Consider the following 24,430-nt stretch of genomic DNA (forward strand, 5'->3'; position numbering starts at 1 on the left):
AGGATGGACTCACTCTTTTTGAAGTTCTGACAGTAACACATGCGCTTTTCTGGTGTGTGCTTTGCAGAAGTGAAATTTGTCTGTCAAACTCCTGCGATTGCTGACATTGTAATACTGGTCGATGGTTCATGGAGCATTGGAAGATTCAACTTCAGACTGGTTCGGCTTTTCTTGGAAAACCTGGTTACAGCATTTGATGTGGGCTCAGAGAAAACACGAATTGGTATAATTTCTATTATTAGCAGTAGCAGTCAGTTGTCAGTGCAAAACTGCTGGGAAATGCTTTAAGAAATTTTAAAAACTCCTTATCAAAGTGACTTTCAGAATTGCAGGATACCCATGGTCCCAAAAGCACACGTTTGGATCAGTAAATATTTGTTCCTTCTAATTTTTGCTATGACACTGTCATTCAATTATTGAACATATTTTAATTTTCTGAAAAGTCAAGGTCTTCCTGGTTAATAATAATCATCATCATAACACTTTAAAAGTTACAGCTGGTTTAAGAATTTATTGCATAGCAGTTTTAATTAAAAAAAAAAGCTAAATCTAGGAAAATGTTGAATTAAGAAAATTGGCAATCATTTTATAGTACAAGATAATCTTTACCAAATTATTTCTAGCCCAGAAGAAGCAAAAAAAGTTGTAAATCTTTGAGCAATATTACACATAATAAAAATAATAAATCTTTATTAAAGTCTCCTAGTTTAACTTTTAAATAGCCATCAAGAAAAATCACTCCTTTGAGAATAAACAACAAATAGATCTAGACCTTTTATCTACAAACATAATCAGGTTTTTTTGCTTTAAATGCCAGGTATCTAGTTGGGTGCTCATTTATAAATGGCTAGAAAAGATGTACAATCCCTCAAAAAGACTTGCTGAGTAAGATCAATTAAAGGAATCAAGTTAGACAACCCCCATGTATGTCTAACTTGATTCCTTTAATTGATCTTACTCAGCAAGTCTTTTTGAAAATATATAGCCTTCCCCCAAGCAAAAAATGTTGCAAAGATGAGGCCTTTCATCATTCTAGTTTCTTGAGTAGCCCACTAGATTTTTGCATAATCCATTATTCCTGGTGAGTGTCCTAATCCTTTTTTCCAGGTCTTGCACAGTATAGTGGTGACCCCAGAATAGAATGGCACTTGAATGCATTTAACACAAAAGATGAGGTGATTGAAGCGGTCCGAAACCTCCCATATAAAGGAGGAAATACACTAACAGGTATGTTTTGTTTAATCCATGTTATAACAACATATCTTATTGAACAATAATTGTATTACCTCATTTTCCCATTTTGTATGAGTTATGTTTTAATGAAACTAGCACTTAGGATTCTTTGATGTCTGTTTTTCCAAACGCAGCATTGAGTAAAAAGCTATGTATCTCATTCCTTTTACCCTGTGACTACAATGTCCCAGGAAGGGCTTGGTGGGGCTAGCAGAGAATGAAGCAAACCCTGAGACCAACAGAGTGGAGTAGCTGTCTAACCTTTGCCAGCTAATCTCTTCACCACTTTTCTCCTCCTGCCATCCTCCACCGTGTATTTAAATAAAAACAAATGTCAAATTTCTTCTTATTTTCAAAGAAGGTGTTTTCTATGCCCATATTCTACAATCATTAGTTATTATGAAAATAGCATGAAATAATTTTTTGAAAAGTCAGGATCCTCTCCGTTAATAATAATATGGATATTTGGCTGACCAGTATTTTTGATGAATGATAAATATAAGAATATTAACATTATATTCATTATGGCACAATCACAAGGGGTTTGTACAGATTTTAACCTTGGGACATGCTGCAGGCTGAGCATCCCAAATCTGAAAATCCAAAATGTTTGAGTGCCAACATGATGCTTAAAAAAAAATGCTAATCGAAGCATTTCAGGTTTTGAATTTTTAGATTTGGGATGCTCAACCAGAAAATACAATGCAAATATTCCCAAATCCCAAAATACCTGAAATCCAAAATAATTCCGGTCTCAAGGATTTTGAATACTGGATATTCAACCTGTATTGCCTACCACAGGTATGTATTATAGATGCTCAGATAAAGCAATGTAGATGCTATTATTGAATTTTAGGTAAATCAGTAGAATCCTAATCATTGCTTTGCCAAATTGAGGCAAAATCTGGTGGAATTTTTGTTAATGTAGCAAACAATTTATTAAACACAAATCCTGTAACAATATTGCACCATTCCTTATTTTTTTCTGGGTGGAAAGTGTCATACTCAAAAGGCAGGAGTACGATTAATGACTTTAGATTTGTCCCTTCTACTCCTAAAAAAACAAAGAGAGGGATTTTTTCATTCTTTAGAATATCGCAAACAAGATTGAAAACCTAATGATAACACACTACTGTATGAGTATTCTTGCTTCATCCTAAATGTTGAAGGTTCAGATATGCTTGTACACACCACAAGATCTATTATCACCCATTGGCCATGAATTCAGTGTTCTTTATAAATGCTAGTTTCTGAAAGAATGCAGTAGTTAATTATTTTCATTACCTTTATTCCAGTGGATTTTAGTTTCTCACTGAATCTGTGAAGGACAAGTTTGTTAAAAAAAAATGGAGATTCACATGTCATAAAAACTCCTGTGACTCAATAAGTTACCCATCTTGTGGTTGTCTTTTGGAGAATTAAGAGACTTTTTATTAGAGATGGTTGGTGTTTATTTTTCCTTGTTTTCTCGAAGGTCTTGCTTTGAACTACATTTTTGAAAATAGCTTCAAACCAGAAGCAGGATCCAGGACTGGAGTATCCAAAATTGGCATTTTAATCACAGATGGAAAATCCCAAGATGACATTATTCCACCATCTAGAAACCTTCGTGAGTCTGGTGTAGAACTGTTTGCCATAGGTATGTATTCTTTATAGTCTTGTTTCAACAAAGAGAATGGACCCACAACCATTTAAAACAATATGTGATGTGAAATGCACTTCAGCGAAAGCCAGGAGACCTGAGCACTTTTGAGTTTTGGCCCTTGTCAACCAGCCCTGTGATCTGAGCCCAGCTTCCTTACATTTAAAATGGGAATGATGCTAGCTGTCATGTATCCCATGGTATGAGGATTTCTAAGTGAGGTGTGATATATAAAATGTTGCAAAATGCATAAAGTGGCATGCAAAGGTCAGGTACATGTTTGTTACTGTTTAATAAGTCACCACTTTCTCTTAAAGGTCACTTTATAGCTATCTCTTTCCAGATAGTACAGGAAGAATCCAATTTATCATTTTCAAGGAATTAGGAACCTGCAGCAACTTAGAAAAGACACAAAGTTCAAGATTTGCAGTAGTTCTTATCTGAAACTAACCCTTTATAAGGTATCCTTTTTGTGTGGTAAAACATATACATATCACATATCCAGAATACAAAATATTTAGATGATGCAACTTTGCCGTTGATTAAAATGTTAACATTTTCTTTGGCAATGAGAAGGTCTTCTATTTAGTAGAGAACAACAAACTTTCTCAGCGGAGAAAATGCCTGATTCCCAAGCAACACTGAAATACAAACCAAAATATAACAGCAAATTCCTTAGCAGGGCTCTGAAGACATTTGAAATTGGTTATCATGAACGGTCCCTTTTATTATGTTTTACATATTTAATTATTTTATTTGTGATCAGTCTTTAGCCCAAATCAAATGCATTTATCTTTCTGCATTTATCAAGAATAGGGTGCGTTTTTCTTTTGTGAACTTTCCATGAGATAATTCTATCAAAGCAGAGTACTCTCTACCCTGGTGTTACAGACCCAGTTATAGTGGGTGTTGGCATAAAAAATACATATTTCAGGGTACTATTCTACTCCTATGAAATGGAACTATCCAGGGAGAAGGGGCCATGGAATATGTGTTTTAAAACCATGCCCAGATCTGTACCTTAAAATCATTCTCCAGGACTGAGCTATTGGTAAGCCCACGGAAATATCTCCTTTAAATTGGTAAGTTTCCCTCCCTTAGAGAAACATCCTAAAAAGTTTTCCTATTTATATATATTTTTTTCATCAGAGGATGTTTTGGATTATTTTTTCAGAACTTGTTTCCTGCTAGTATGTAGCCAAGTACAGCATCAGAACAGCTGCAGAAGCTGTGGATACTATGGTGTTCCCTCCTGTTTCTTTTGCAGGGATGCTACAGCATCTCTAAGCAGTGAGTTCCCAGAGGTTCATATTGAATCTTCTTCCCTTTTTCATCCTAATCCCCTATCCCAGTGCTTGACACTTAAAAAGCATCCAATAAATGGCTATTTAATAATTTAGTGCTCTAAAGAATTTCTAAGATAGCATTATTACACTTAGTAGTAAAAATAAAAATGTTCATGAAAGATACATATGAGAGAAATATGTTATTATTCAAGTAAGTGAAGTATATTATCCTATAGTAATACAGCCATTACTGCTACGTTTTTCCTTTACAGAAGAAAGAACAAAAGAAATCCAGGGAAAAAATAAAAAAATGTATTATGTTCGAACTTTGTTTTGGTGAATTACAACCTTGTTATTTTATGTGCATGTGTGCGTGGTGTGGGGGAGGTAGGTGTCATAGCTCAGTGGCGTGCTGTAGTCAGCTCATACCAGTTTGCAAGAGCCAACTGTGCACATCTCTTCCCAAGTCTGAATCCTGTGACCTCATATTGGTAGTTTGGAATAAGCTATGGTAGGGTATTTATTCTACAAAAAGTGACAAACGCTACAAATCAGGGCAGAAAGCTGGCTGTTAAATATTTACCACATTTACCAGCACACCCCTGGAATTTAAATGGGCAATAAATGAGTTTAACTATATGGTAACTTCACTCCTAAAGATGAATGTGAAGTTGGTCTTAGGAGTTGAGTTAAATTTGCTTGGCAGGAACATTTCTTACCCTGGAATTTAACAGGACATCTTTTAGAGTTATCAATGAAAAAAAAAAAAATCTTCAGACTCTGTTTTAGATTTGCTACTGACAATGTGGCTTAGAGAATGCTTAATTCAAGAATTATTTGCTTACATACTGTGCATCAGGCATTTTGGAGGCTGTTGAGGTGCAAAGATGAACAAGGCGAAATCCTTACAAAACAAATTCCTCCAAAGTCATGATGACGATTTCCTCTCTTTTCTGTGTAATTGTTAACAGTCAAACTATTTTATTTGGAAAGGTGAGGGAGAGGCAAATTTGGGTCTAAATATCCCAGAATATTCCTTTATAAGTCCAAACTTGTTGGTTTCAACTGTATATCACAGGAAAACATTGTTGGCACAAAACCACTGCTTCAACATGCACTCAATGTTATATTAATTCAGATGTACATTTTAGAAGCAATTGTTTAAGTCCTTCAGGAAAGAACCATCGGAGAGATTTATTTTCCTATCCTTTTGTCCAATAAAGGAAATCTCTGTAAAAGACTTAAACTAATGGAGGATTAATTTATGTGTTTATTCTCCACTTTCTGCTCTTGTTAATGATGAATAGGTGAGTTTTTAAACAAAACTTTAAGTAAATTCATCCAGATGTGATTTAGACTTCTCTGAAAATTATCTGGAAATCAGTATTTATTATCCTGCAACCTCCTAAAGCAAATAGTTCAGAGACAACTAATGCTTTGTTACTCAATATGTTGGGGTTGAAAGATAAATTAATTGGCAGAGCCAGTCATCTAAGAAGTAATTCATGTTGCCCTAGGCAATTTCTCTTCCTTGCTTCTATGGTACCTCCTTTTAATACCCTCTGATGATGGAAACGACGAGGATTATAAAGAAATCCTCCTTGTTTGATGAAACTTGGGGAAGGGAAATCTATCATCACACCCATAAAACTTCACTTCATACCTCTCCTTTTCTATCTCCAACATTGTTGGTAAATGTTTACTTATTTTAATGTGCAGTCTTCTGAGAGGCAGTACATTTAGAGGAACAGTAGTTCCAAACCCATAGGTTTGGTTGTGAGGATTAAAGGTGTTATTATATGGAAACCACTTAATATGGTGCTTGGGGGCACAGCGAGCACACTCTTTTTTAAAGGTTCGTGTTTATACTAGTTTTTGTCCTACTCTAGCCTCTGCTGTATTGCAGACACCCAGCTTTGTGCTTGACCTATAGTCATGGAATTCAGTAGATACTGTGGAAGGTCCAGAAATTTTCTATTTGCATTAGTAAAATTGCAGTGGTTACTAGAAAGCCAATTGTATTTGAGTATATGAAAAAATAATTTTCCCTAGATTTCTCTTTGGCATAATGCTATATAATCATAATTTCAAATGTGTGTGTGTATGTGTATATATATATATGTGTGTGTGTATATATATATACACACACATATATATATATACACATATACACACACATTCATGTATATTTGTTCTAGCAACGTTTCTCAATTTCAGTAAACTTATTTTACAGAAACTTAAACCTGAAGCTTTGATAGTGTAGGATGCTGTTTTAAATACTATTGCTTCTGCAGTATTCATGCAAAACAGAAGTTAGTTTTATGAAGTCATCTCCCTATTAAGATGTATTGAGTAAAATTTATATCTAATTTAAAAATGATTCTGCAACTGACTTTTTCATAAAAAGCAATCTGACGTGAAATGTTTCTCTTGAAAGCGGCAGATGCTTTTAACCAAATTTAAGACTGCAAGTCCACCAGAAGTGGGGAGGGTGACTGAAGCAGCCTTTCAGATGTGGGGGGGTCCCAAGTGTCATTCATCAGGAGATAAGAACATAATCGCTTTCATCTTGTCAGTGGTACATATGCTCACTGTTCCCTTTTTTTGCTTATTTTCATTCTATATGAATAATTTGTTAAAATCAGGGCTATTGTTTTATGTTATATAATAGACATAAGACTTAGCTATATTTTTTCATTACATCTGTTTTTATGTGTGTACATTTTAAAGAAAATTTTATATCTTTAAATGTTATATATTAATATATAATATGATTATATACTATAATTTTATATTTTTAAATATATAAAATTTTCAATATAATTGTATTTAAATATAATTTAAATATTATATATATATATTTAGTGTGTGTGTATATATATATATGTATACATATATATACACACACACACACACATACATACAAGTAGCAGATGATGCTTTGACTGCAGTGAAGATTGACCGGGTCAGTTTAGGCCTATTGCAGTCACTCTTTCCAAGGGGGCATAAAGGTCACCATCCTCCTGTTGTCTTTTGTGTAAGGGGTGAAAAACGCGGATGTGAATGAACTGCAGGAGATCGCCTCTGAACCAGACAGCACTCATGTGTACAATGTTGCTGAATTTGACCTGATGCACACAGTTGTGGAGAGCCTGACGAGGACCGTCTGCTCTAGAGTGGAAGAACAGGACAGAGAAATTAAAGGTAAAATGAGTGACAGAGAGCAGTCCTGTGGATGTCAGTATTACTGTGCACAAGTCGATCGTGAATTGGGAAAATTCTTTTCATTTTTCATGTTGGCTTTCTGAAGACCCCTTATTCTCCTATGACCTGAGTCGTCAGAGTGGAAAAGGGAGCACATTAGCAGGTTTTGTGGGGTTGAAGGAGGGACTCTTTAACCACAAGATAATTTTCTCCATAATGTTACATTTAGATACTTTAAAAAAAATTAAACTTTTAATTTTAAGATAATTATGCATTCAAATACAGTTTGTAAGAAATAATACATAGAAAGATTGTATGCTTTTTACTAGTTTCCCCTAATGGTAAAAACTTATAAAACTATATTACATCACCACGAGCAGGATACTTGTCACTGATACGGGCAAGATACAGCACATTCCATCACAAGGATCACTCCTGTTCCCTTTTATCGTCACCCTCACTTATATCTCTCTCCCACTCTCTAATCACTGAAAACTACCACTCCATCTCGAATATTTTTCATTTCAAAAATATTACGTGAATGGAGTTATGTGGTATGTAACCTTTGGGGACTGGCTTTTTTTATGCAGGAGAATTCCCTGGAAATTGATCCAAATTGTTGCACATGTCAATAGCTCTTTCTTTTTAATTGAGTGTCAGATTCCATGGTAAGGATGTGCCACAGTTTGTTTAACCATTCACACATTGAAGGACACCTGGGTTGCTTTCAGCCTTTGGTGATCATGAATCAAGCTGCTGTGAATGATCATGTAGAAGTTCTTGTGCAAACATAAGTTTTCATTTCTCTGGGATAATGCCCAGTAGTACAATGGCTGGATCATATCCCAGTTGCATGTTTACTTTAGTTTTCATTAAGAGTGGCTTCCTTGCTCCTGGACAGTGGTGAAAGTCCTGGCTCACTGCTAGGTCTCCTCTGACACCATCGGAGAGTGAAGGGGGAGAGGTGCCTCATTACTTCCAGGTAGAGTTGGGGGTCCAGGCAGGCTCTTCATGGGGTCTCCCTTGATATCATAGATAGGATTGTAGGGGAAAAGATTCATTACCATCTGTTGGGGATGAATATCTCTTCTCTACTTGACCTCTCACACCACCCTGGCTGGCATGAGGGGGTTGGGGTGGATATTAGGGCACCCTGTTACAGCCAAGAAAGGAGGAAATTTTGGCTTCCCACTAGGCCTTTGCTGGCATGGGTGAAAGTGTGGCCATGTTTTTTTTTTTTCTGTGGTGTTTGTCTGCAGTAGAACAGTTATTGCCAAAAATGTTTTAAAAGTTTCAATCTTGGTAGGCTGGCCATTTCCTGGTCCTTTGCTAGAGGGGGGAGATTTTGTGAGTGATTTGTAGTCTGTATCTCTTGGTGTTTCTAGGTTGCCAGACACTTTAGCTCCATGTCTGGGATATATTAGTAAAAAGAAGAGGAACTCACCACTGGGAGCTACTGAGTCCTGTAGTTCTGCACTCACTGACCTTCTTCTCTCCCATTTTCAGTGTCTTCTTATGTTTGTCCTGTATATAATTTCCAGAGTTATACTCAGCAAAAGGAATAAAGCACAGCTCTTCTCTTTCTGGGAGCATCATGGATTTTTAGCCCTTGCCCCTCACAATATCATTGGTCTGCAAGTTACGCTTGACTTATAGAAATGTAATCTGAGAAGAGAGTAGTATCCAAGTCTTCTTTTAAGAGTCTGGTTTTATTGGCTGCCTCTGTTGGAACCAGCGTGAAATGGTTCCTTCTGGCCGCATGTCCTTCTCTCTGTCATTATTCTCCCTTCCCCAGGCTAGATCTCTTGGGGCTGGGCGGGGCATCCAAGCAGTAAGATCCTGAATACATTTCTCTGAGCTTCAAAGTCAGGCTGCTTCAGAGCTCAGCTTTTCCAAAATACTCTACATGTGGCTGATGATACAGCATGTAATGAAGTTCCCGACCATAGTTAGTGTTCAAAACAGTATTTAAAAAATTGAGATTATTAAAGTCCCTTAAGTAAGTGCCCTTAAAGGGTGAGAAATTTTAAAGTTTAACCTCTTTATTATTATTTACATATTGTATTCCCTTGCCCCCACTTAGATTTTGCATGTCCTGAATTTTTATTTTTTTTTATTTTTTAATTTTTTTTATTTTTTTTGAGGCAGAGTTTCGCTCTTCTTACCCAGGCTGGAGTGCAATGGCGCAATCTCGGCTCACCGCAACCTCTGCCTCCTGGGTTCAGGCAATTCTCCTGCCTCAGCCTCCTGAGTAGCTGGGATTACAGGCACACGCCACCATGCCCAGCTAATTTTTTGTATTTTTAGTAGAGACGGGGTTTCACCATGTTGACCAGGATGGTCTCGATCTCTTGACCTCGTGATCCACCCGCCTCGGCCTCCCAAAGTGCTGGGATTACAGGCGTGAGCCACCGCGCCCGGCTGTCCTGAATTTTTATAGAATCATTTGCTTTAACACGTGTAACCCACATACACACAATGCTTACATAGTGCTAGCTCATAGTGGGTGTTTAGTATACGTTAGTTGCTTTTTCTTTTTTTGTTTTTTTAATTTTTAGATATTAGTCACTTGTTGAATTAAAATTTTTAGTACAGAGGCTATCTTCTCTGATGCTTAAAAATACAGACTCTTGTGTCAAGCCCAGATATCAATGTCAACTCTGATACTAACTGTGAGACCTTGCTCAGGTTAGCTAACTTCACTGTGTCTTGGTTTTCGCACATACAAAGAGTGAACCATAATAGGAACCTGGGAGAAGTAAATGAGATGAAACTTCTAAAGACTCTGAAGGGCACCTTTCAATACACACATGCTTAGCTAATATTTGTTTTTATCATTCACAACAATGACCTCAATTTAAGAAAGTTCTCTGGAGTCAAGAACTGTCTTATTTAAGTTTGGTATCCTCAGAGCTTAGCATGCTACCTGGCACCTAATAGACATTTAAATGCTTGAATGAACAAATGGATAACTGAATCAACTTATCTAAAGAGAAAAATCTTACAGGCAGCATAAAATCCATATTTATTTCTGTCTAATGGGATGTCTTAGATTTGTAAGAAATAACTTTGGGTAAGAGGTTTATTTGATGTGTTTCTTTAATTTAGCCTCAGCCCATGCCATCATTGGGCCGCCTACAGAGTTGATTACTTCTGAAGTCACTGCCAGAAGCTTTATGGTTAACTGGACTCACGCCCCAGGAAATGTGGAAAAATACAGAGTTGTGTATTATCCTACCAGGGGTGGAAAACCAGACGAGGTAATAAGGAGACAGCATTTTTAAGCCATTCTTTTCATTCTCTCAGGTCTTCTACAGTAGTGAGAACAGGCAGAAATATAAGATTATTCTGTCACAGACATTTTAAATAATTTGACTGAAATACATTTCCACTTGTTCACATTGTTCTCCCACATCTCTGAGTTGTAGCAATTACATCTTCTCTCATGTCTCCAAATAACACTCAGAACTGGTCAGGTATGAATTTCTAATACAACTTATTTTTCTTCTTAAAGTTAATAAGTTCTAAAGTTAAAACTTATCAGTAGCTAATTATCTGGCCAGGACCCCTTTTGCTATTTGTGCATTCTTTCTACTTGGAAGTGGTCTGAGCTTTCTGTCATAGTGAAGTCTGTACATTCCAAATTATGTGGTCATGTAATGCACTAGTCCTCCAAGGCTTGGAGTTTGCTGGACATTTATAGGGATTAGTGCAATGGAAAAGCCATAATAAAGCAGCTGTGGCCAGCATTTTTTACGGCTTGGCCAACATAGGCGAGAACACCTCTTGCCACATGATTGGATCCTTCTCATTTCTTACCTTTGATACCACAATTCACAGGGAATGTGTTAAAACATGATGAAATTCCCCTTTCTTTTTGTTATTCTAACCTCTGATTGACCTCAGCATATTTCACAATGTTCTGTATTATGGTAGGATTTATGATATTTTTTAAGTGTTAGAGAAGTAGCTTGTGGAGTCTTAAATCATTTGGATCAAAAAAAAAATCTGACCGTTTCCAATGATTCTTTTATTTTTCATGACTAATAAATCTTTTAAGTGCTTCCCAAAGCTTTATGGAAAAATATCACGTTTACTGTTATTAAGTGAATGTGAATAGGATAATAATTAGCCTGGCATTGACACAATTATTTCTATTAGATGTGAACTAATAAGGGACTTCTGGACAGAGTCCATAAAAGGCACATCACTTCATGTAGGAATTCGGAGATAGTTGACTGCTACAGTGGAAAGGAGGATGTGACACAAGCAAGAAAGTATTCAATGAAATGTCCTTACTAGGCAGATTTTCACTTTTTGATTTCAATTCTGTGTATAAGATATTTCATACTCATTACTCAAACTGTCCTTTAAACAGGTGGTGGTAGATGGAAGTGTATCTTCCACGGTGTTGAAAAGCTTGATGTCTCTAACTGAATATCAGATAGCAGTCTTTGCAATATATGCCCACACTGCTAGTGAAGGCCTACGGGGAACTGAAACTACACGTACGTATTTAATTCTACCCCACTTCTAACTTTGTGGAGCGCTGCTTAGGCAGCCTTTCTTGCATTGAAATTCTGCTCAGGTCGTGGCGATAGCCATCCTGAATCACATTCGTAGAAGACATTTGTCATGCTATAGGTGGTACCGGTCCATGCTGGAGCTGTAGTCTTGCAGATGCTACATCTTGAAAAAGATGTTATAAATCTCTGATAGGCTTAAAAGCAATCTCAGTGGTGAGGAGTACAAAAAATTCATTCATTTATTAAATAAGTATTTAGTAAATGCCTATTATGAACCAAGAACTGTGCTGAAATGTGTGAGTAGAAGTAGAGAAAAAACTCCATAGCTCTCCTGCCCAGTAGAATGACAAGGAAATTATGTTCCTATCTTTATGGTTCATATCGCTGTAGGTAAAACAAGCTTCTGAATACTAATAATTCCCTCCCTGAGTAGGATCATAATAATTCACACAACAACATATACACATAACATACACGCATGTGCGTACACACAGAATCGTGAGAACAGATAATATTTTTAAAAAAGATCAAACATTTTGTAATCATTTCTAACTTTAACTGAGTTCCTATTACATGTGAGGCACTATGCAAAATTGCTCTAAAAAACCTGCCTCTGATAGAACAATAACAGTCTTCTATCAGATTGAGTTAACTTGGTAAATAGTTTTAAGTCAAAAATAAATGATTTTGTCTCATTAGATTATGATATACCATATTTACCAAATGCCCTCTACTTATATCAATATTGTATTAGCATACACCATATCACTACTGGGTATATTAGTCTGTCAAGACTAATCACAATGCATTAGGCACTGTGATTATCACTCTTTATACTTTGTTGAATTTATCCCTAGCAACAATCTGTCAGATGAGTGTTAATGCCCTTACTTTGGAGAAATATTTTAGTGACAATCCCTATTTGCAAGGATGTTTTAGTGAGCCTGGCAACATGGTGAAACCCAGTCTCTATAAAGAATACAAAAATTAGCTGGGCATGGTGGCTCACAGCTGTGGTCCCAGCTACTTGTAAGGCTGAGGTGGGAGGATTGCTTGAGCCCAGGAGGTAGAGGTTGCAGCCAAGATTGCACCACTGCACTCCAGCCTGGATGAGAGAAAAAGAATAGATCTCAAAATGAATGAATGAATGAATGAAAAAAATGTTTTAGTGTAGTAGGGGATGGGGATGCAAACCAAAGACATGCAAACAGATTAGTGCAATGAAGGGCTGTAAGCAGTTCCATAGATGTGTGTACAAGGAGCTGCAAATGTCAGTAAAGTCCTAAACTTGACATTGTGGTTAGAAGAGTAGGTAGGGCCACATTATGGAGGATCTAGAATCATATTTGAAAACAACAATGTTTCCTGTGTTTTCATCAGCATCGTTTAACCCAGGAACTTGCAATTTATTCTTAATCCCTTTCTCCCTTCCCCTCAAATATGGCCAATCTTATTTCTTGATAATTTCATTTTTCTCAAAGACACATATGTAAGCGGCTGAACAATTTTAAAAACATCTCTTGCAGTTGCTTTACCCATGGCTTCCGACCTTCTACTGTATGATGTGACTGAGAACAGCATGCGAGTCAGATGGGATGCCGTGCCTGGAGCCTCGGGTTACCTGATTCTTTATGCTCCTCTAACAGAGGGTCTGGCTGGGGATGAAAAAGAGGTAACCACCTGCTACCTACTACAGTCCTAGAATAAAATTTTATTGTAAAAATTTAATGTATAAAATTTAGAAAAATCAGATTAGCAAAAAGAAAAAACATCACTTGTAATCCCACCACCGAGAGATAGCCATTGTTAACCTTTAGTTAAGTCTTTGTCAATGCATTTTTAATGCAACAAATGGAAATGGTTTTGTAGCCTACTGTTTTCATTTTATTTATTGTGAATCTTTTTCCATGTCATTAAAGAATATTTTACAAAGTCATTGTATACACCCATAGTATTCTACTATGTTGGTTTGAACAGGTCATGTTTAATCCTGTTAAACCATGGACATTTAGATAGCTTGCTATATAAATAATGCTTTTGTGAATATACCTAAAATACATCTTTGCATAATTGTTTGATTATTTCCCTAGGATAAATTCCTAGAAATAGCCGGGCGCGGTGGCTCAAGCCTGTAATCCCAGCACTTTGGGAGGCCGAGGCGGGTGGATCACGAGGTCAAGAGATCGAGACCATCCTGGTCAACACGGTGAAACCCCGTCTCTACTAAATGTACAAAACATTATCTGGGCATGGTGGCGCATGCCTATAATCCCAGCTACTCAGGAGGTTGAGGCAGGAGAATTGCCTGAACCCAGGAGGCGGAGGTTGCGGTGAGCCGAGATCGCGCCATTGCACTCCAGCCTGGGTAACAAGNTGAACCCAGGAGGCGGAGGTTGCGGTGAGCCGAGATCGCGCCATTGCACTCCAGCCTGGGTAACAAGAGCGAAACTCAAAAAAAAAAAAAAAAAATTCCTAGAAATAGAGTTTGTTTTTCAGGGGGGTAGGCAAATTATTAGGTTTATGCTCAGTATTGCCAAATGGCTCTAGAGAAATGTTATATATTTTGCTACATGCGGTGCATAAATGACTGTTTTTTCCATATACACTGAATTAAGTTTTTCCCTACTAATTTGAGTGGTAGATAAATATACCTCATCGATGCAAATTTTTAAAATTTATTCCATTTTAAATGATGAAGCTTTGACCTTCGAATGACTTTCAAATATTTTAGTCCTTATTCTTAACATGTAGGGGACAGTAGCGACAATGCAGACATTTAAGTAATGAAAAGGATGTGTATTGACCAGGCAGGTGGGGTTAATAAGCAAAGCAGTTCAGAAAACTTGATTGTCTAAAATTGCATACAGCCTGTCCCTGATGACTGAAATCTTTAGGGTGAAAATATGGTGAATCTGAGTATCAAGAACAGAGTATTGGTGATGTGCGTCTTCTTATTTCCAAGGCTTAGATGGTTTTTGCCTATTTGAATTTAAAGTCGATCTAAATTATTTTGACAAAAGAGAGATTTACAAATGGTGCTGAGAAGATGGTCAGCCTCTCTATGAAAGAGGAAAAAAATTAAAGAAATAGTTTATAATCAGTAAATTAGCAAAAAAATGTTAAAGTCTTATAATACTGTGTATTCATAATCACACAGGAAGACAGTCACTCCTGTAACTGCTGGTGGTACAGCTGCTTTGGAGGATATTTTGAAATAGTTCATCCTGTTAAAGATATATACTATTTTTTGGAAATGTATCGTAGGGAAACATCTTGCAAGCATTTTTCAGTGCAGGCACTTGGTTGAAATAAAACATTGCAAACAACTAACATGCCTCTTAATAGAGGGATGGAAAGTAGTGGTATATTTATAGAAAAGAATACCATAAAGGAATTCATGATGTCAACTCTGTCCTTGTATATCAACATGGATAAATCTCAAAACATATTAACACAGAAAAAAATTGTGTTGATATGGTTCCATTATGTGCATTTTTAAACATACAGGATCATATATTGTTAATAGATATGTCTGTACACATACAGAACTACAAAAATGCAGCAGTAAGATACACGTCAACCTCAGGGTGTAAGTGGTGAACAGAAAGAATGAGAAAGACCTTTTGTTTTATCTGAATGTATTAGTTTTAAAAAAAATAAAATCTGAAGTTAATATGACAAAAATTTGATATTTATCCAGTTTGAGTAATGGGTACATTGGTGTGTATTATATTATTTTCTGTATGTTTATGTTATACATGTTGAGATAGTTCAAAATTCAAAATTTTAACTTGATGATTAACAGTGGCAGTCTTGTGCCTGTAGATTTTTTTTTTCTTCCAAAACATAAAACTGTCCTCTCACTCTATTGTTACACAACTGAGAATGTTGGCTAGTTTGACTGAATCCAAGGGTCAGAAAAGGTGTTCAAGAATCAAAACAGCAAATTGCCAAGTTGGGTGTCAGGGTGAGTTGATCCCTTCTGAATACTGGAAGTAACTTGCAATTCAACGGCATGGATTCCCTTGTTGAATGGGGCCACAAAACTGGCCCAGCTTCATTGAGTTTGAAGCAAAAACTGGGCATCTGGCCAGAGCACTGGTTAGAATTAGCCAAACAGTGAAAGATGCCCACTTGGCCTTGCCTCCAGCACACTGGCCTGGAGCTCACAGTCTCTAGAGAGCATTTCTGATTCAATCCCACCCACCCTCTCCTGGGGAGCATATACTCAACATTGTTATTCTGGCTGCAGTTGCCGTTTGTCCAGATGTAAAGAGTTATCCTCACAGCTCACATGGTACTTTTCGACTTATATGGTTCCATAATATCTGTTCCTAATATAAAATGACATGGGACAATTTGAAAATTATGACTGAAGCCTGTTTGATGAAGGGGTTGTGAGGAGACTAAAGTCTTATCCCATGAAGTCTCACCTTTGTTCAGATCCACACTGATCAGCATTAATAATATGCATTGGCAAATGATCTAACAACATGTGTTCTTTTCAGATGAAAATTGGAGAGACCCACACGGATATTGAATTGAGTGGGTTGTTGCCCAATACAGAATACACAGTCACAGTTTATGCCATGTTTGGAGAAGAGGCCAGCGATCCTGTTACGGGACAAGAAACAACACGTGAGCAGCCCAGCCATTCAGATGAGATGTTGTAGTAAAAGCCTACATGAATGTTGGGATTCTGAATTGGAACTACTAGTTTAGGTTGAAACCTCTTAAAAGCTAATTGTCATTTTAAAAATCTCATATTCTATTTAGGACAAGGAAATGTGTTTCTTATATCTTATATTATTATGAATGATATGGATGCTAGAACTGAAGATTAGCATCCTCCAGATAACTCCACCTGTGCCTTTCTTTGTCTAAATTCAAATGCGGGTCAGAACATAGAGGGAAGAGCGTAGACTTTGCAAGATAGCAGCTGAGATGGGAATCTCAGCTCAACTCATATTTTAGCCAGGTGACAATGGGTGAGTGATGTAACTTTTTTTGATTGTATAAAAGGAGGAACACTAATCTTATAGCATGCAGTTGATTTAAGATGAAATACAGTAGTATATGTGAAAAGACTCAGCACATTGTTACTGAAGATGTTTGCTTTCCACTCACTTTGAAATTAACAAACCTTTTTTCCTAAAAATCTTTGCTATCTTTATCTGAGCCTATTACTACTGTAATTTGTTTTTAATTGAGTAAAAATTTTATCAGTAAGGCTAATTTTGGCTAAATATAGGGAATTCCTAATACTTTTTGGGGAATGTATGTATTTATTTTAAAAATATGAGATAAATAAAATATGACTATGGCATACTAATAATACTTACCACATATTATTAAATTATGGCTCTGTTTATGATCTTTTGAAACATAAGAAAGTACAGGGAGACTTGGGGTCTTGCTTGTGACTTTTCTCCTAGAAATGGAGGGAGATGAATTGCACAATTCTACAATGCCTTTCTTTTTAAGATTCTATTTGGGAAACAAAATAGAAGTTTATTGATAAAGAAGTTTGTACATATCCATTCTTTGTTAGTCAAGGCTGTGTTGTTCTTGCTCTTTAGAGAAAGACCAGTGTAATTAAAACAACAAAGAAACAAACAAAACTCTGGGAGAGCCCAAGAAAGAGAAAGAAAAGAAATGAATCATGCTAGAAAGCGTCTACCACAAAAGTAAATTCTGGGACTCTTAACCATTTGAAAGGGAAGCTTTCCCCAACAGCTCATCTCTCTTTCACTCAGAGTGTACACTTCTTTATACTTATGAAAAATATGTACAACTCCATCCCATCATGAGCAAAAAGGTCCTAAAAAATGATATCCTAGATACTTGTTCTTGAGACTGGCATTTTTATGTACTAAGTAAATTAGACATTATTCCATCATATTACCAAATGTAATGGAATTCCAGAAAAATTTAGAGCCAAATGTGCACACTACTTAGTTATATTGCTTTTTTTTTCTTTTCTACACTTTCTCTCTATCACTTTAATTATTAAGAGAGTCACTAACTCCTATAAGATCTTTATTGTCAAAGAATCAGTATGTATTGAATTAATGAAAGATCTGGGCTTTGAGGTTAGGAAACATGCTTCATGTATGTGGCTGGTAATTGTCATGATTTGTCTTCAAGTCTTTTGCTTTGCCGGCTCTATCAGCACTGAGTCAGTGGGGTGAGAGAGTGTGATCAAGAGAAGGAAACACAGGGAGAAATTAGCATCTTGGTTAATATCATGGGCTTTGGAATCAGTTAATCAATTGCCTAGGTTAAACTCTAATGCTCTTCTGTTCCTACTAACTGGGACCTTGGCCAAGTTACTTCAATTTTGTGATCAATTATAAGGAGATAATTGAAACTCTATCTTTGCATTCTAATATAAGAATTTAATAAAGTAACATATGTTCTGTGTCAGACTGATAGAAAACACTCAGTAAATGTTAATTATTTTTACTATAAATAGTAAAATAGTATAAAGTATAATATAGTATACTTTATACTATAATAGTATAATATATACTAAATAGTAAAATAGTATAAAGTATAATATAGTATACTTTATACTATAATAGTATAATATATACTAAAAATAGTATAATAGTAAAATAGTATAAAGCTCATGAAATTGTCAAAAGTTATGGACAATTGTTAATTTTTTTAATTAGAAGGGGGTCCTTGAAGAGGTTCAAAAAGCTGTATTGACTGTTAGGAATCTGCAGAAAGACCAATACCTCTTTAATTTTAAAGCAATAGTAAGATGTTTATTGTTATTTGTCTCACAAAGCCACTGTAGATTTATTCAGGTCAAATAATTATCCACTGATTCAATGAATGTCTATTGAGTACTTGCTATATTTGGGGTAGATCTGGGAACAAAATGAAACCAAATTATCTAACCCCCTGAAATTCCAATATACTGGGGGAGAGGGACAGCAAATCAGAAATATCTAGTGAAAAAAATACAGCAAAATTATCAATTATCAAATTATAAATTTCAATGATCTCCTTATAATTGATCACAAAGAAGGAGATAGGTATAATGGGGTGGAAGAGCTGTTTTACATAAGATGATCATAGAAAGCTTCACCAAGAAGGCGTGTGGTCAGAAACCTGAAAGAGGCAAAGAAACCAGCTATGAGAATATCTGGGGAAGAGCCTTGAAGGCAAAGAGAGGGCAAGTGCAGTGACCTACATATGAGAATGCATGGCAGGTTCTAGTCACAGCTAGTGGCATGGAAAAGGCATGGAGTAGTAGGATATGGGAACAGCGAAATGGCAACAGGCCAGTCATGTAGGGCCATAAAGACCATTCTAGGCTGGCTGCAGTTGCTCACACCGGTAACGCCAGCACTTTGGGAGGTCAAGGCAGGCAGATCACCTGAGGTTCAGAGTTTAAGCTCAGCCTGACCAACAAGGTGAAACCCTGTCTCTATCAAAAATACAAAAACTAGCAAGGTGTGGTGACACATGCTTGTAATCCCAGCTACCCAGGGGGCTGAGGCATGAGGATCACTTAAACCTGGGAGGCAGAGGTTGCAGTAAGCTGAGATCTTGTCACTGCGCTCTAGCCTGGATGACAGAGCAAGACTCTGTCTCACCAAAAAAAAAAAAAAAAAAAAAAAAAGATTGTTCTAAGAACTGTGGGTTTACACTGAGGGAGTTGGGAGCCATTTGGAAGGTTTTGTGCAGAGGAGTGAAATTACCTGGCTGACATTTTAAAAGAAGCACTCTGGCTGCTTGCTCAAGAATAATTATATTAATAGTAGGAGGAAGATGGAAGTTGGGAGATTGGCTGGGAGACCGTGGCAAAAATCCAAGCCCAGAGGGAATAGTGGCTTCCACTAAGATGGTAGCAGCGGAGGTGAAGAGAAGGGATCAGCTCTGGATACATATGGAAGGGATCATATCTGGATGATGGGTTAGAAGTGGGTTGTGAGAGAAAGAGCAATACAGATGGCTCCAAGGTTCTTGACCTGATCAGTGGGAACAATAGAGTTTCCATTTGCTCGGAGGGGAAGATTGAGGGAGGAGGGAATAGGGAAAGGTATCAAGAGTCAGTGATTCCATTTGGACCGGTTAAGTTGGAGTTGCCTAACAGATACCAATGTGGAAATGGCAGATGAGCATATCATTTTACATGTGGAAAATTGTGGAGCTGAGAAGTACAGTGACTTTGCCAGAGTCACATGGTAATTGAGTGGACTAGCTAAAATTTTATTTCAAGTTAATTTTTTTTAATCCATTAGATTTCTTACTTATATCAGGCTTGAGTGATAAGCACAGAAACTTTACCTAAATATTATTTATCTCTAACCATATGTAACTTATTACTGCTATTTATTCTCTACAAAGAAAACTTTTTCCTTTGCTAATTAGAGAACATTATTGATTTTCATGAGACAATACACTGGTTATTTCAGTGTTATTACAAGTTATTATCTGGATGACACTTTTCATATGTAAATAGTTTAGAAGTCAAAGATGCAGTTTCTTTGATTTCTGGAAGTCAAAAGATCCTTTTTACATGTATGTTATTTGACATTTTAATTATTTTCTATTCCATTTACTGCCAAGTGGCTTTAAGTCCACCAAGAAACCTGAGAATCTCCAATGTTGGCTCTAACAGTGCTCGAATAACCTGGGACCCCACTTCAAGACAGATCAATGGTTATCGAATCGTATACAACAATGCAGATGGGACTGAAATCAATGAGGTAAGTTCTGGAATATAACACATCTTTTAGGTGGTGGGGTGCTAGTTATTTATGGCTACATAACCAATCATCTCAAAGCCTAGTGGCTTAAAATAATAGTAATTATTTATTGTCTCATAGTTCCTGTAGGTCAGGAATTGGGGTGTGGATTGCAATTATCCTGGAGAAGGGAGAGGCGCTCCCCTGTGAGGTTAGAGCCAGATAGTGGCTGGAGCCAGAGCCGTCTCAATGGCTTCTTTACTCATGTATCTGGTGCCTGGTCTGGGGAGACTGGAACAGCCAGGAGCTGCAGCAGGCCTCCATATCTCTAATTCGCCTGTTCACATGATGCCTTCAGCATGCAGCTTCAGGGGAGTTGGCTCAGGAGTCCCATAACACTTGTCCAAAGAGAGAGAGAGAGTGCTAAGTAGAAGCTGTATCACCATTAATGACCCAGCCTCTGAAGTCACTTTATATCACCTCTGTCACACTCCTTGGTATGAGATGTCACCAGCTTTGCCCAGATTTATAGGTGGGGAGAAACACAGATCCCACCTGTGGTGGGAGACATGTCAGTCACAGGATAGGAGGAGCATACAGAGAAGAAGATATGCAGTGATGTGGCCGTCCCTGGAAAATGCAGTCTGCCACAGGGAATGGGGTGGGGAGGATGTATGTTCATGGAAGCATTGAACTAGAAATAAAGTCACTGTTGTCTAGTTCATCCTTCTCCTTTTAAGTAAATTGGTATCTGAAAGGCTCTAGTTAGATAAGCCTAAATTTAACAAATAAATAATTCAAGTTTTGTCTAAGAAGCACTTTCAAACAATGGTACTTGTTAAAACCCATGAAGATACAGTTTATTGGACGCCGTGACTCATACTTTCAAAAAAGCGTTTCCTTGGAAATGTGTTTTAGCAAAATAGTGAGGTTATTTTTATTTTATTTTCCCTAATCTTGGTCCAGTAAGCTAAGACAAAGAGGGAAATTTGTTAGATTGAATCATTTCTATTTTCTGACCAAATAAAGCAAGTGTTTTTACATGCAGAGACAAACTTTTTTCTAAAATTAAAGCCTAGCAGTATTTTACAGAATGCATCCTGTAATGGACGGGCTGTAAGTACACATTTGCTAACATACAGAAATAATGTTCAATATCCTTCATTAAACCTTTGTAAATCTTGAGAGTAAATAACTCTGAAGAATCATTGGAAGAGTTGCTTTGTTTTTGAAGATAGCAGCCTGGAGCAGTAAAAAGATTGAAATAAAAAACACTAAGCTATAGGTGTCTCTTTGTTACCAGTAATACATAAACTACTTTCCCAAGGGTTGTAAATTCAGCTGTGTAGGAGGATGAGGCAGATACTATAAATGAGTGAAGCAAGCTATGAAATCTGTAGAAGCAGACAACACCTGCAAAGAAATACTCCCATGTGTTTTTCTTGAGGCTAACTTAGAATAAATATCCTTTGATATTCAGTCTCATTCTGTTACTCAGGCTGGAGTGCCATGGCACAATCTTGGCTCACAGCAACCTCTGCTTCCTGGATTCAAGTGATTCTCCTGCCTCAGCCTCCTGAGTAGCTGGGACTACAGGTGTGCTTCACTGTGCCCAGATAATTTTTGTATTTTTGGTAGAGATGGGGTTTCACTATGTTGCCCAGGCTGGTCTCGAACTCCTGACCTCAGGCGATCCACCCACCTCGGCCTCCCAAAGTGCTGGGATTACGGACATGAACCACTGCTCCCTTAGGCTGTATTTTGTCTTCCCATTTTGGGGACATGAATGCAGAAAGAAGAAATTATCTGCTGAAATAAAGACAACAAGCAAGACCAATGATAAGTGATAATGGACAATGAGTTTCAATGATAGGGATACTAGGGACTGCTATGATGGGAAGTGTGTGCATCCAAGACACAGCCAATCTCAGCTTCTACTGATTCCTGCTGGATAGAAATCCAGGCAGGGTCTGCCAGATCTTAAGACTCTTGGAGAGACACCAGTGATTTCTATTTTTATGTAAAACCTACCAATTTAAAAGAGTTGACTCATTGAACAACCAAAATAACATGACTGTATTCACCAATAAATATTTGTTCATTGTAGAGCATCCCCCTTTGGTAATAATTTTTAATGAAACAAAAACAAACTTTCTTATATATCAGTTATATTTATAAATATAATTATATAATAAAAATTATAGCTGTTGTCTCAGTCCATTTGGTTTTCTGTAACAAAATACCTTTCCTGGGGAACTTTTATTTATTTATTTATTTAGAGGCAGGGTGTCTGTCACCTAGGTTGAATGCAGTGGTGTGATCGTGACTCACTGCATCCTTGACTTCACAGGCTCAGGTGATCCTCCCACCTCAGCCTCCCAAGTAGCTGGGACTACAGGCGCCTACCACTGTGCCTAGCTAATTTTTGTACAGATGAGGTTTTGCCAAGTTTCCCAGGCTGATCTCAAACCCCTGGTCTCCAGTGATTCGTCTGCCTTGGCTTCCCAAAGTGCTGGAATTACGGGAGTGAGGCTCTGTGCCAGCTTGGGAAACTTAACAACAACAGAAATTTATTGTTCACAGTTCTGGAAGCTGAGAAGTCTAAGATCAAGGCATCTGCATCTGAATTTGCAGGTGTATTCCTCATAGTTGGAGCTTTCTACCTATGTCCTCACTTGGTGGAAGGGGCAGACAAGCTCCCATGGGCCTCTCCAATAGTGGCATTCGTCCCTTATGACCTAATCATCTCTCAAAGACCCCATCTCTTAATACTACTGCATTGGAGATCAAGTACCAACATATGAATCTGTAGGGGGACACAACCTTTCAGACCGTAGCAGCTGCTGTAGCTTCTTCTACTATTTTCTATTATTTGTCTTTGCAAAGTGTTGCCCCAGACCAACATATTTGCTGAGAACATATGTTTGGGTTTTTTTGGTCGTGTTTTTCAATCCTGGGGAAGCTGCTAGAATTAGCTATTTCTGGTAAGTTACGTTTGGTAAAACTGAACATAAAATATGAGAAAATGGACTATGAATGAAGATTTCAGAAAATTTTATTTGAGTAAAATGCATAAGCATAAGCCATGCATGGATTTTGTAACACCTGTTTTGACTGGGGTGTGTGTGTGTGTGTGTGTGTGTGTGTGTGTGTGTGTGTGTTTTCTCATTTCTTAATTCATAGCCATGCTATAGATACTTGAGCTTGCTGGATATGTATCTTTTATTAAAGTAAAGTATTACTTTACCTAATTTTAAAATATATAATTTTAAGGATGAATATTTCTATTGGATTTTGCTTTAATTTCTATGAATTTAAGTTTCTATTTATAGACAATGTAACAACTGGGTTTTTAAGAAATCCTCAAAAAACATTCTGGAATGAACTGTAAAATGTCTCAATTAAAATCTATTTAGTACCTAACATGCAATTGATTATTAATGCTTTTGCTTTACACTCAGTATTTTTCTGCTTTACTTCTCTTATCTTCCTTCTCTCGCTCCTCTTCTTCCCTCTGTCTTTTCTGCATTACCCCTCGCCTCAACTTTTTGGAGACCAAGGAAGGAAAATGAAGCACGTATTTTAATAAATGTCTATGTTGATGATGATGATGATGATGACACTATGATAATGATGGTGATGATGGTGATGATGATGGTGGTGATGATGGTGATGGTGATGATGGTGTTGACAATGGTGGTGATGATGGTGATGATGATGGTGGTGACGATGGTGGTGGTGATCGTGATGATGGTGATGGTGATGATGATGATGGTGGTGACAATGGTGGTGATGATGGTGGTGATGATGGTGATGGTGATGATGGTGATGGTG

At 37.1% G+C, this 24,430-nt stretch overlaps 1 protein-coding gene across 4 annotated transcripts in view; it reads left to right on the forward strand.

Annotated features, from left to right (window-relative positions):
* Nucleotides 1–24,430, forward strand: part of COL14A1 (collagen type XIV alpha 1 chain) — a 255,166-nt gene that overhangs the window by 69,443 nt on the left and 161,293 nt on the right. For all 4 annotated transcript variants that reach the window (XM_037739316.1, XM_017530706.2, XM_017530707.2 and 1 more), the window contains exons 6-14: nt 68–223; nt 1,108–1,227; nt 2,708–2,872; nt 7,204–7,365; nt 10,474–10,625; nt 11,744–11,873; nt 13,418–13,563; nt 16,400–16,529; nt 20,478–20,617. In XM_037739316.1, coding sequence (XP_037595244.1) covers nt 68–223; nt 1,108–1,227; nt 2,708–2,872; nt 7,204–7,365; nt 10,474–10,625; nt 11,744–11,873; nt 13,418–13,563; nt 16,400–16,529; nt 20,478–20,617 — 1,301 coding nt within the window. The remainder of the gene's footprint in view (nt 1–67; nt 224–1,107; nt 1,228–2,707; nt 2,873–7,203; nt 7,366–10,473; nt 10,626–11,743; nt 11,874–13,417; nt 13,564–16,399; nt 16,530–20,477; nt 20,618–24,430) is intronic.

Source organism: Cebus imitator, unplaced genomic scaffold, assembly GCF_001604975.1.
Source record: "Cebus imitator isolate Cc_AM_T3 unplaced genomic scaffold, Cebus_imitator-1.0 Scaffold68, whole genome shotgun sequence".
Classification (NCBI taxonomy): Eukaryota; Metazoa; Chordata; class Mammalia; order Primates; family Cebidae; genus Cebus; species Cebus imitator.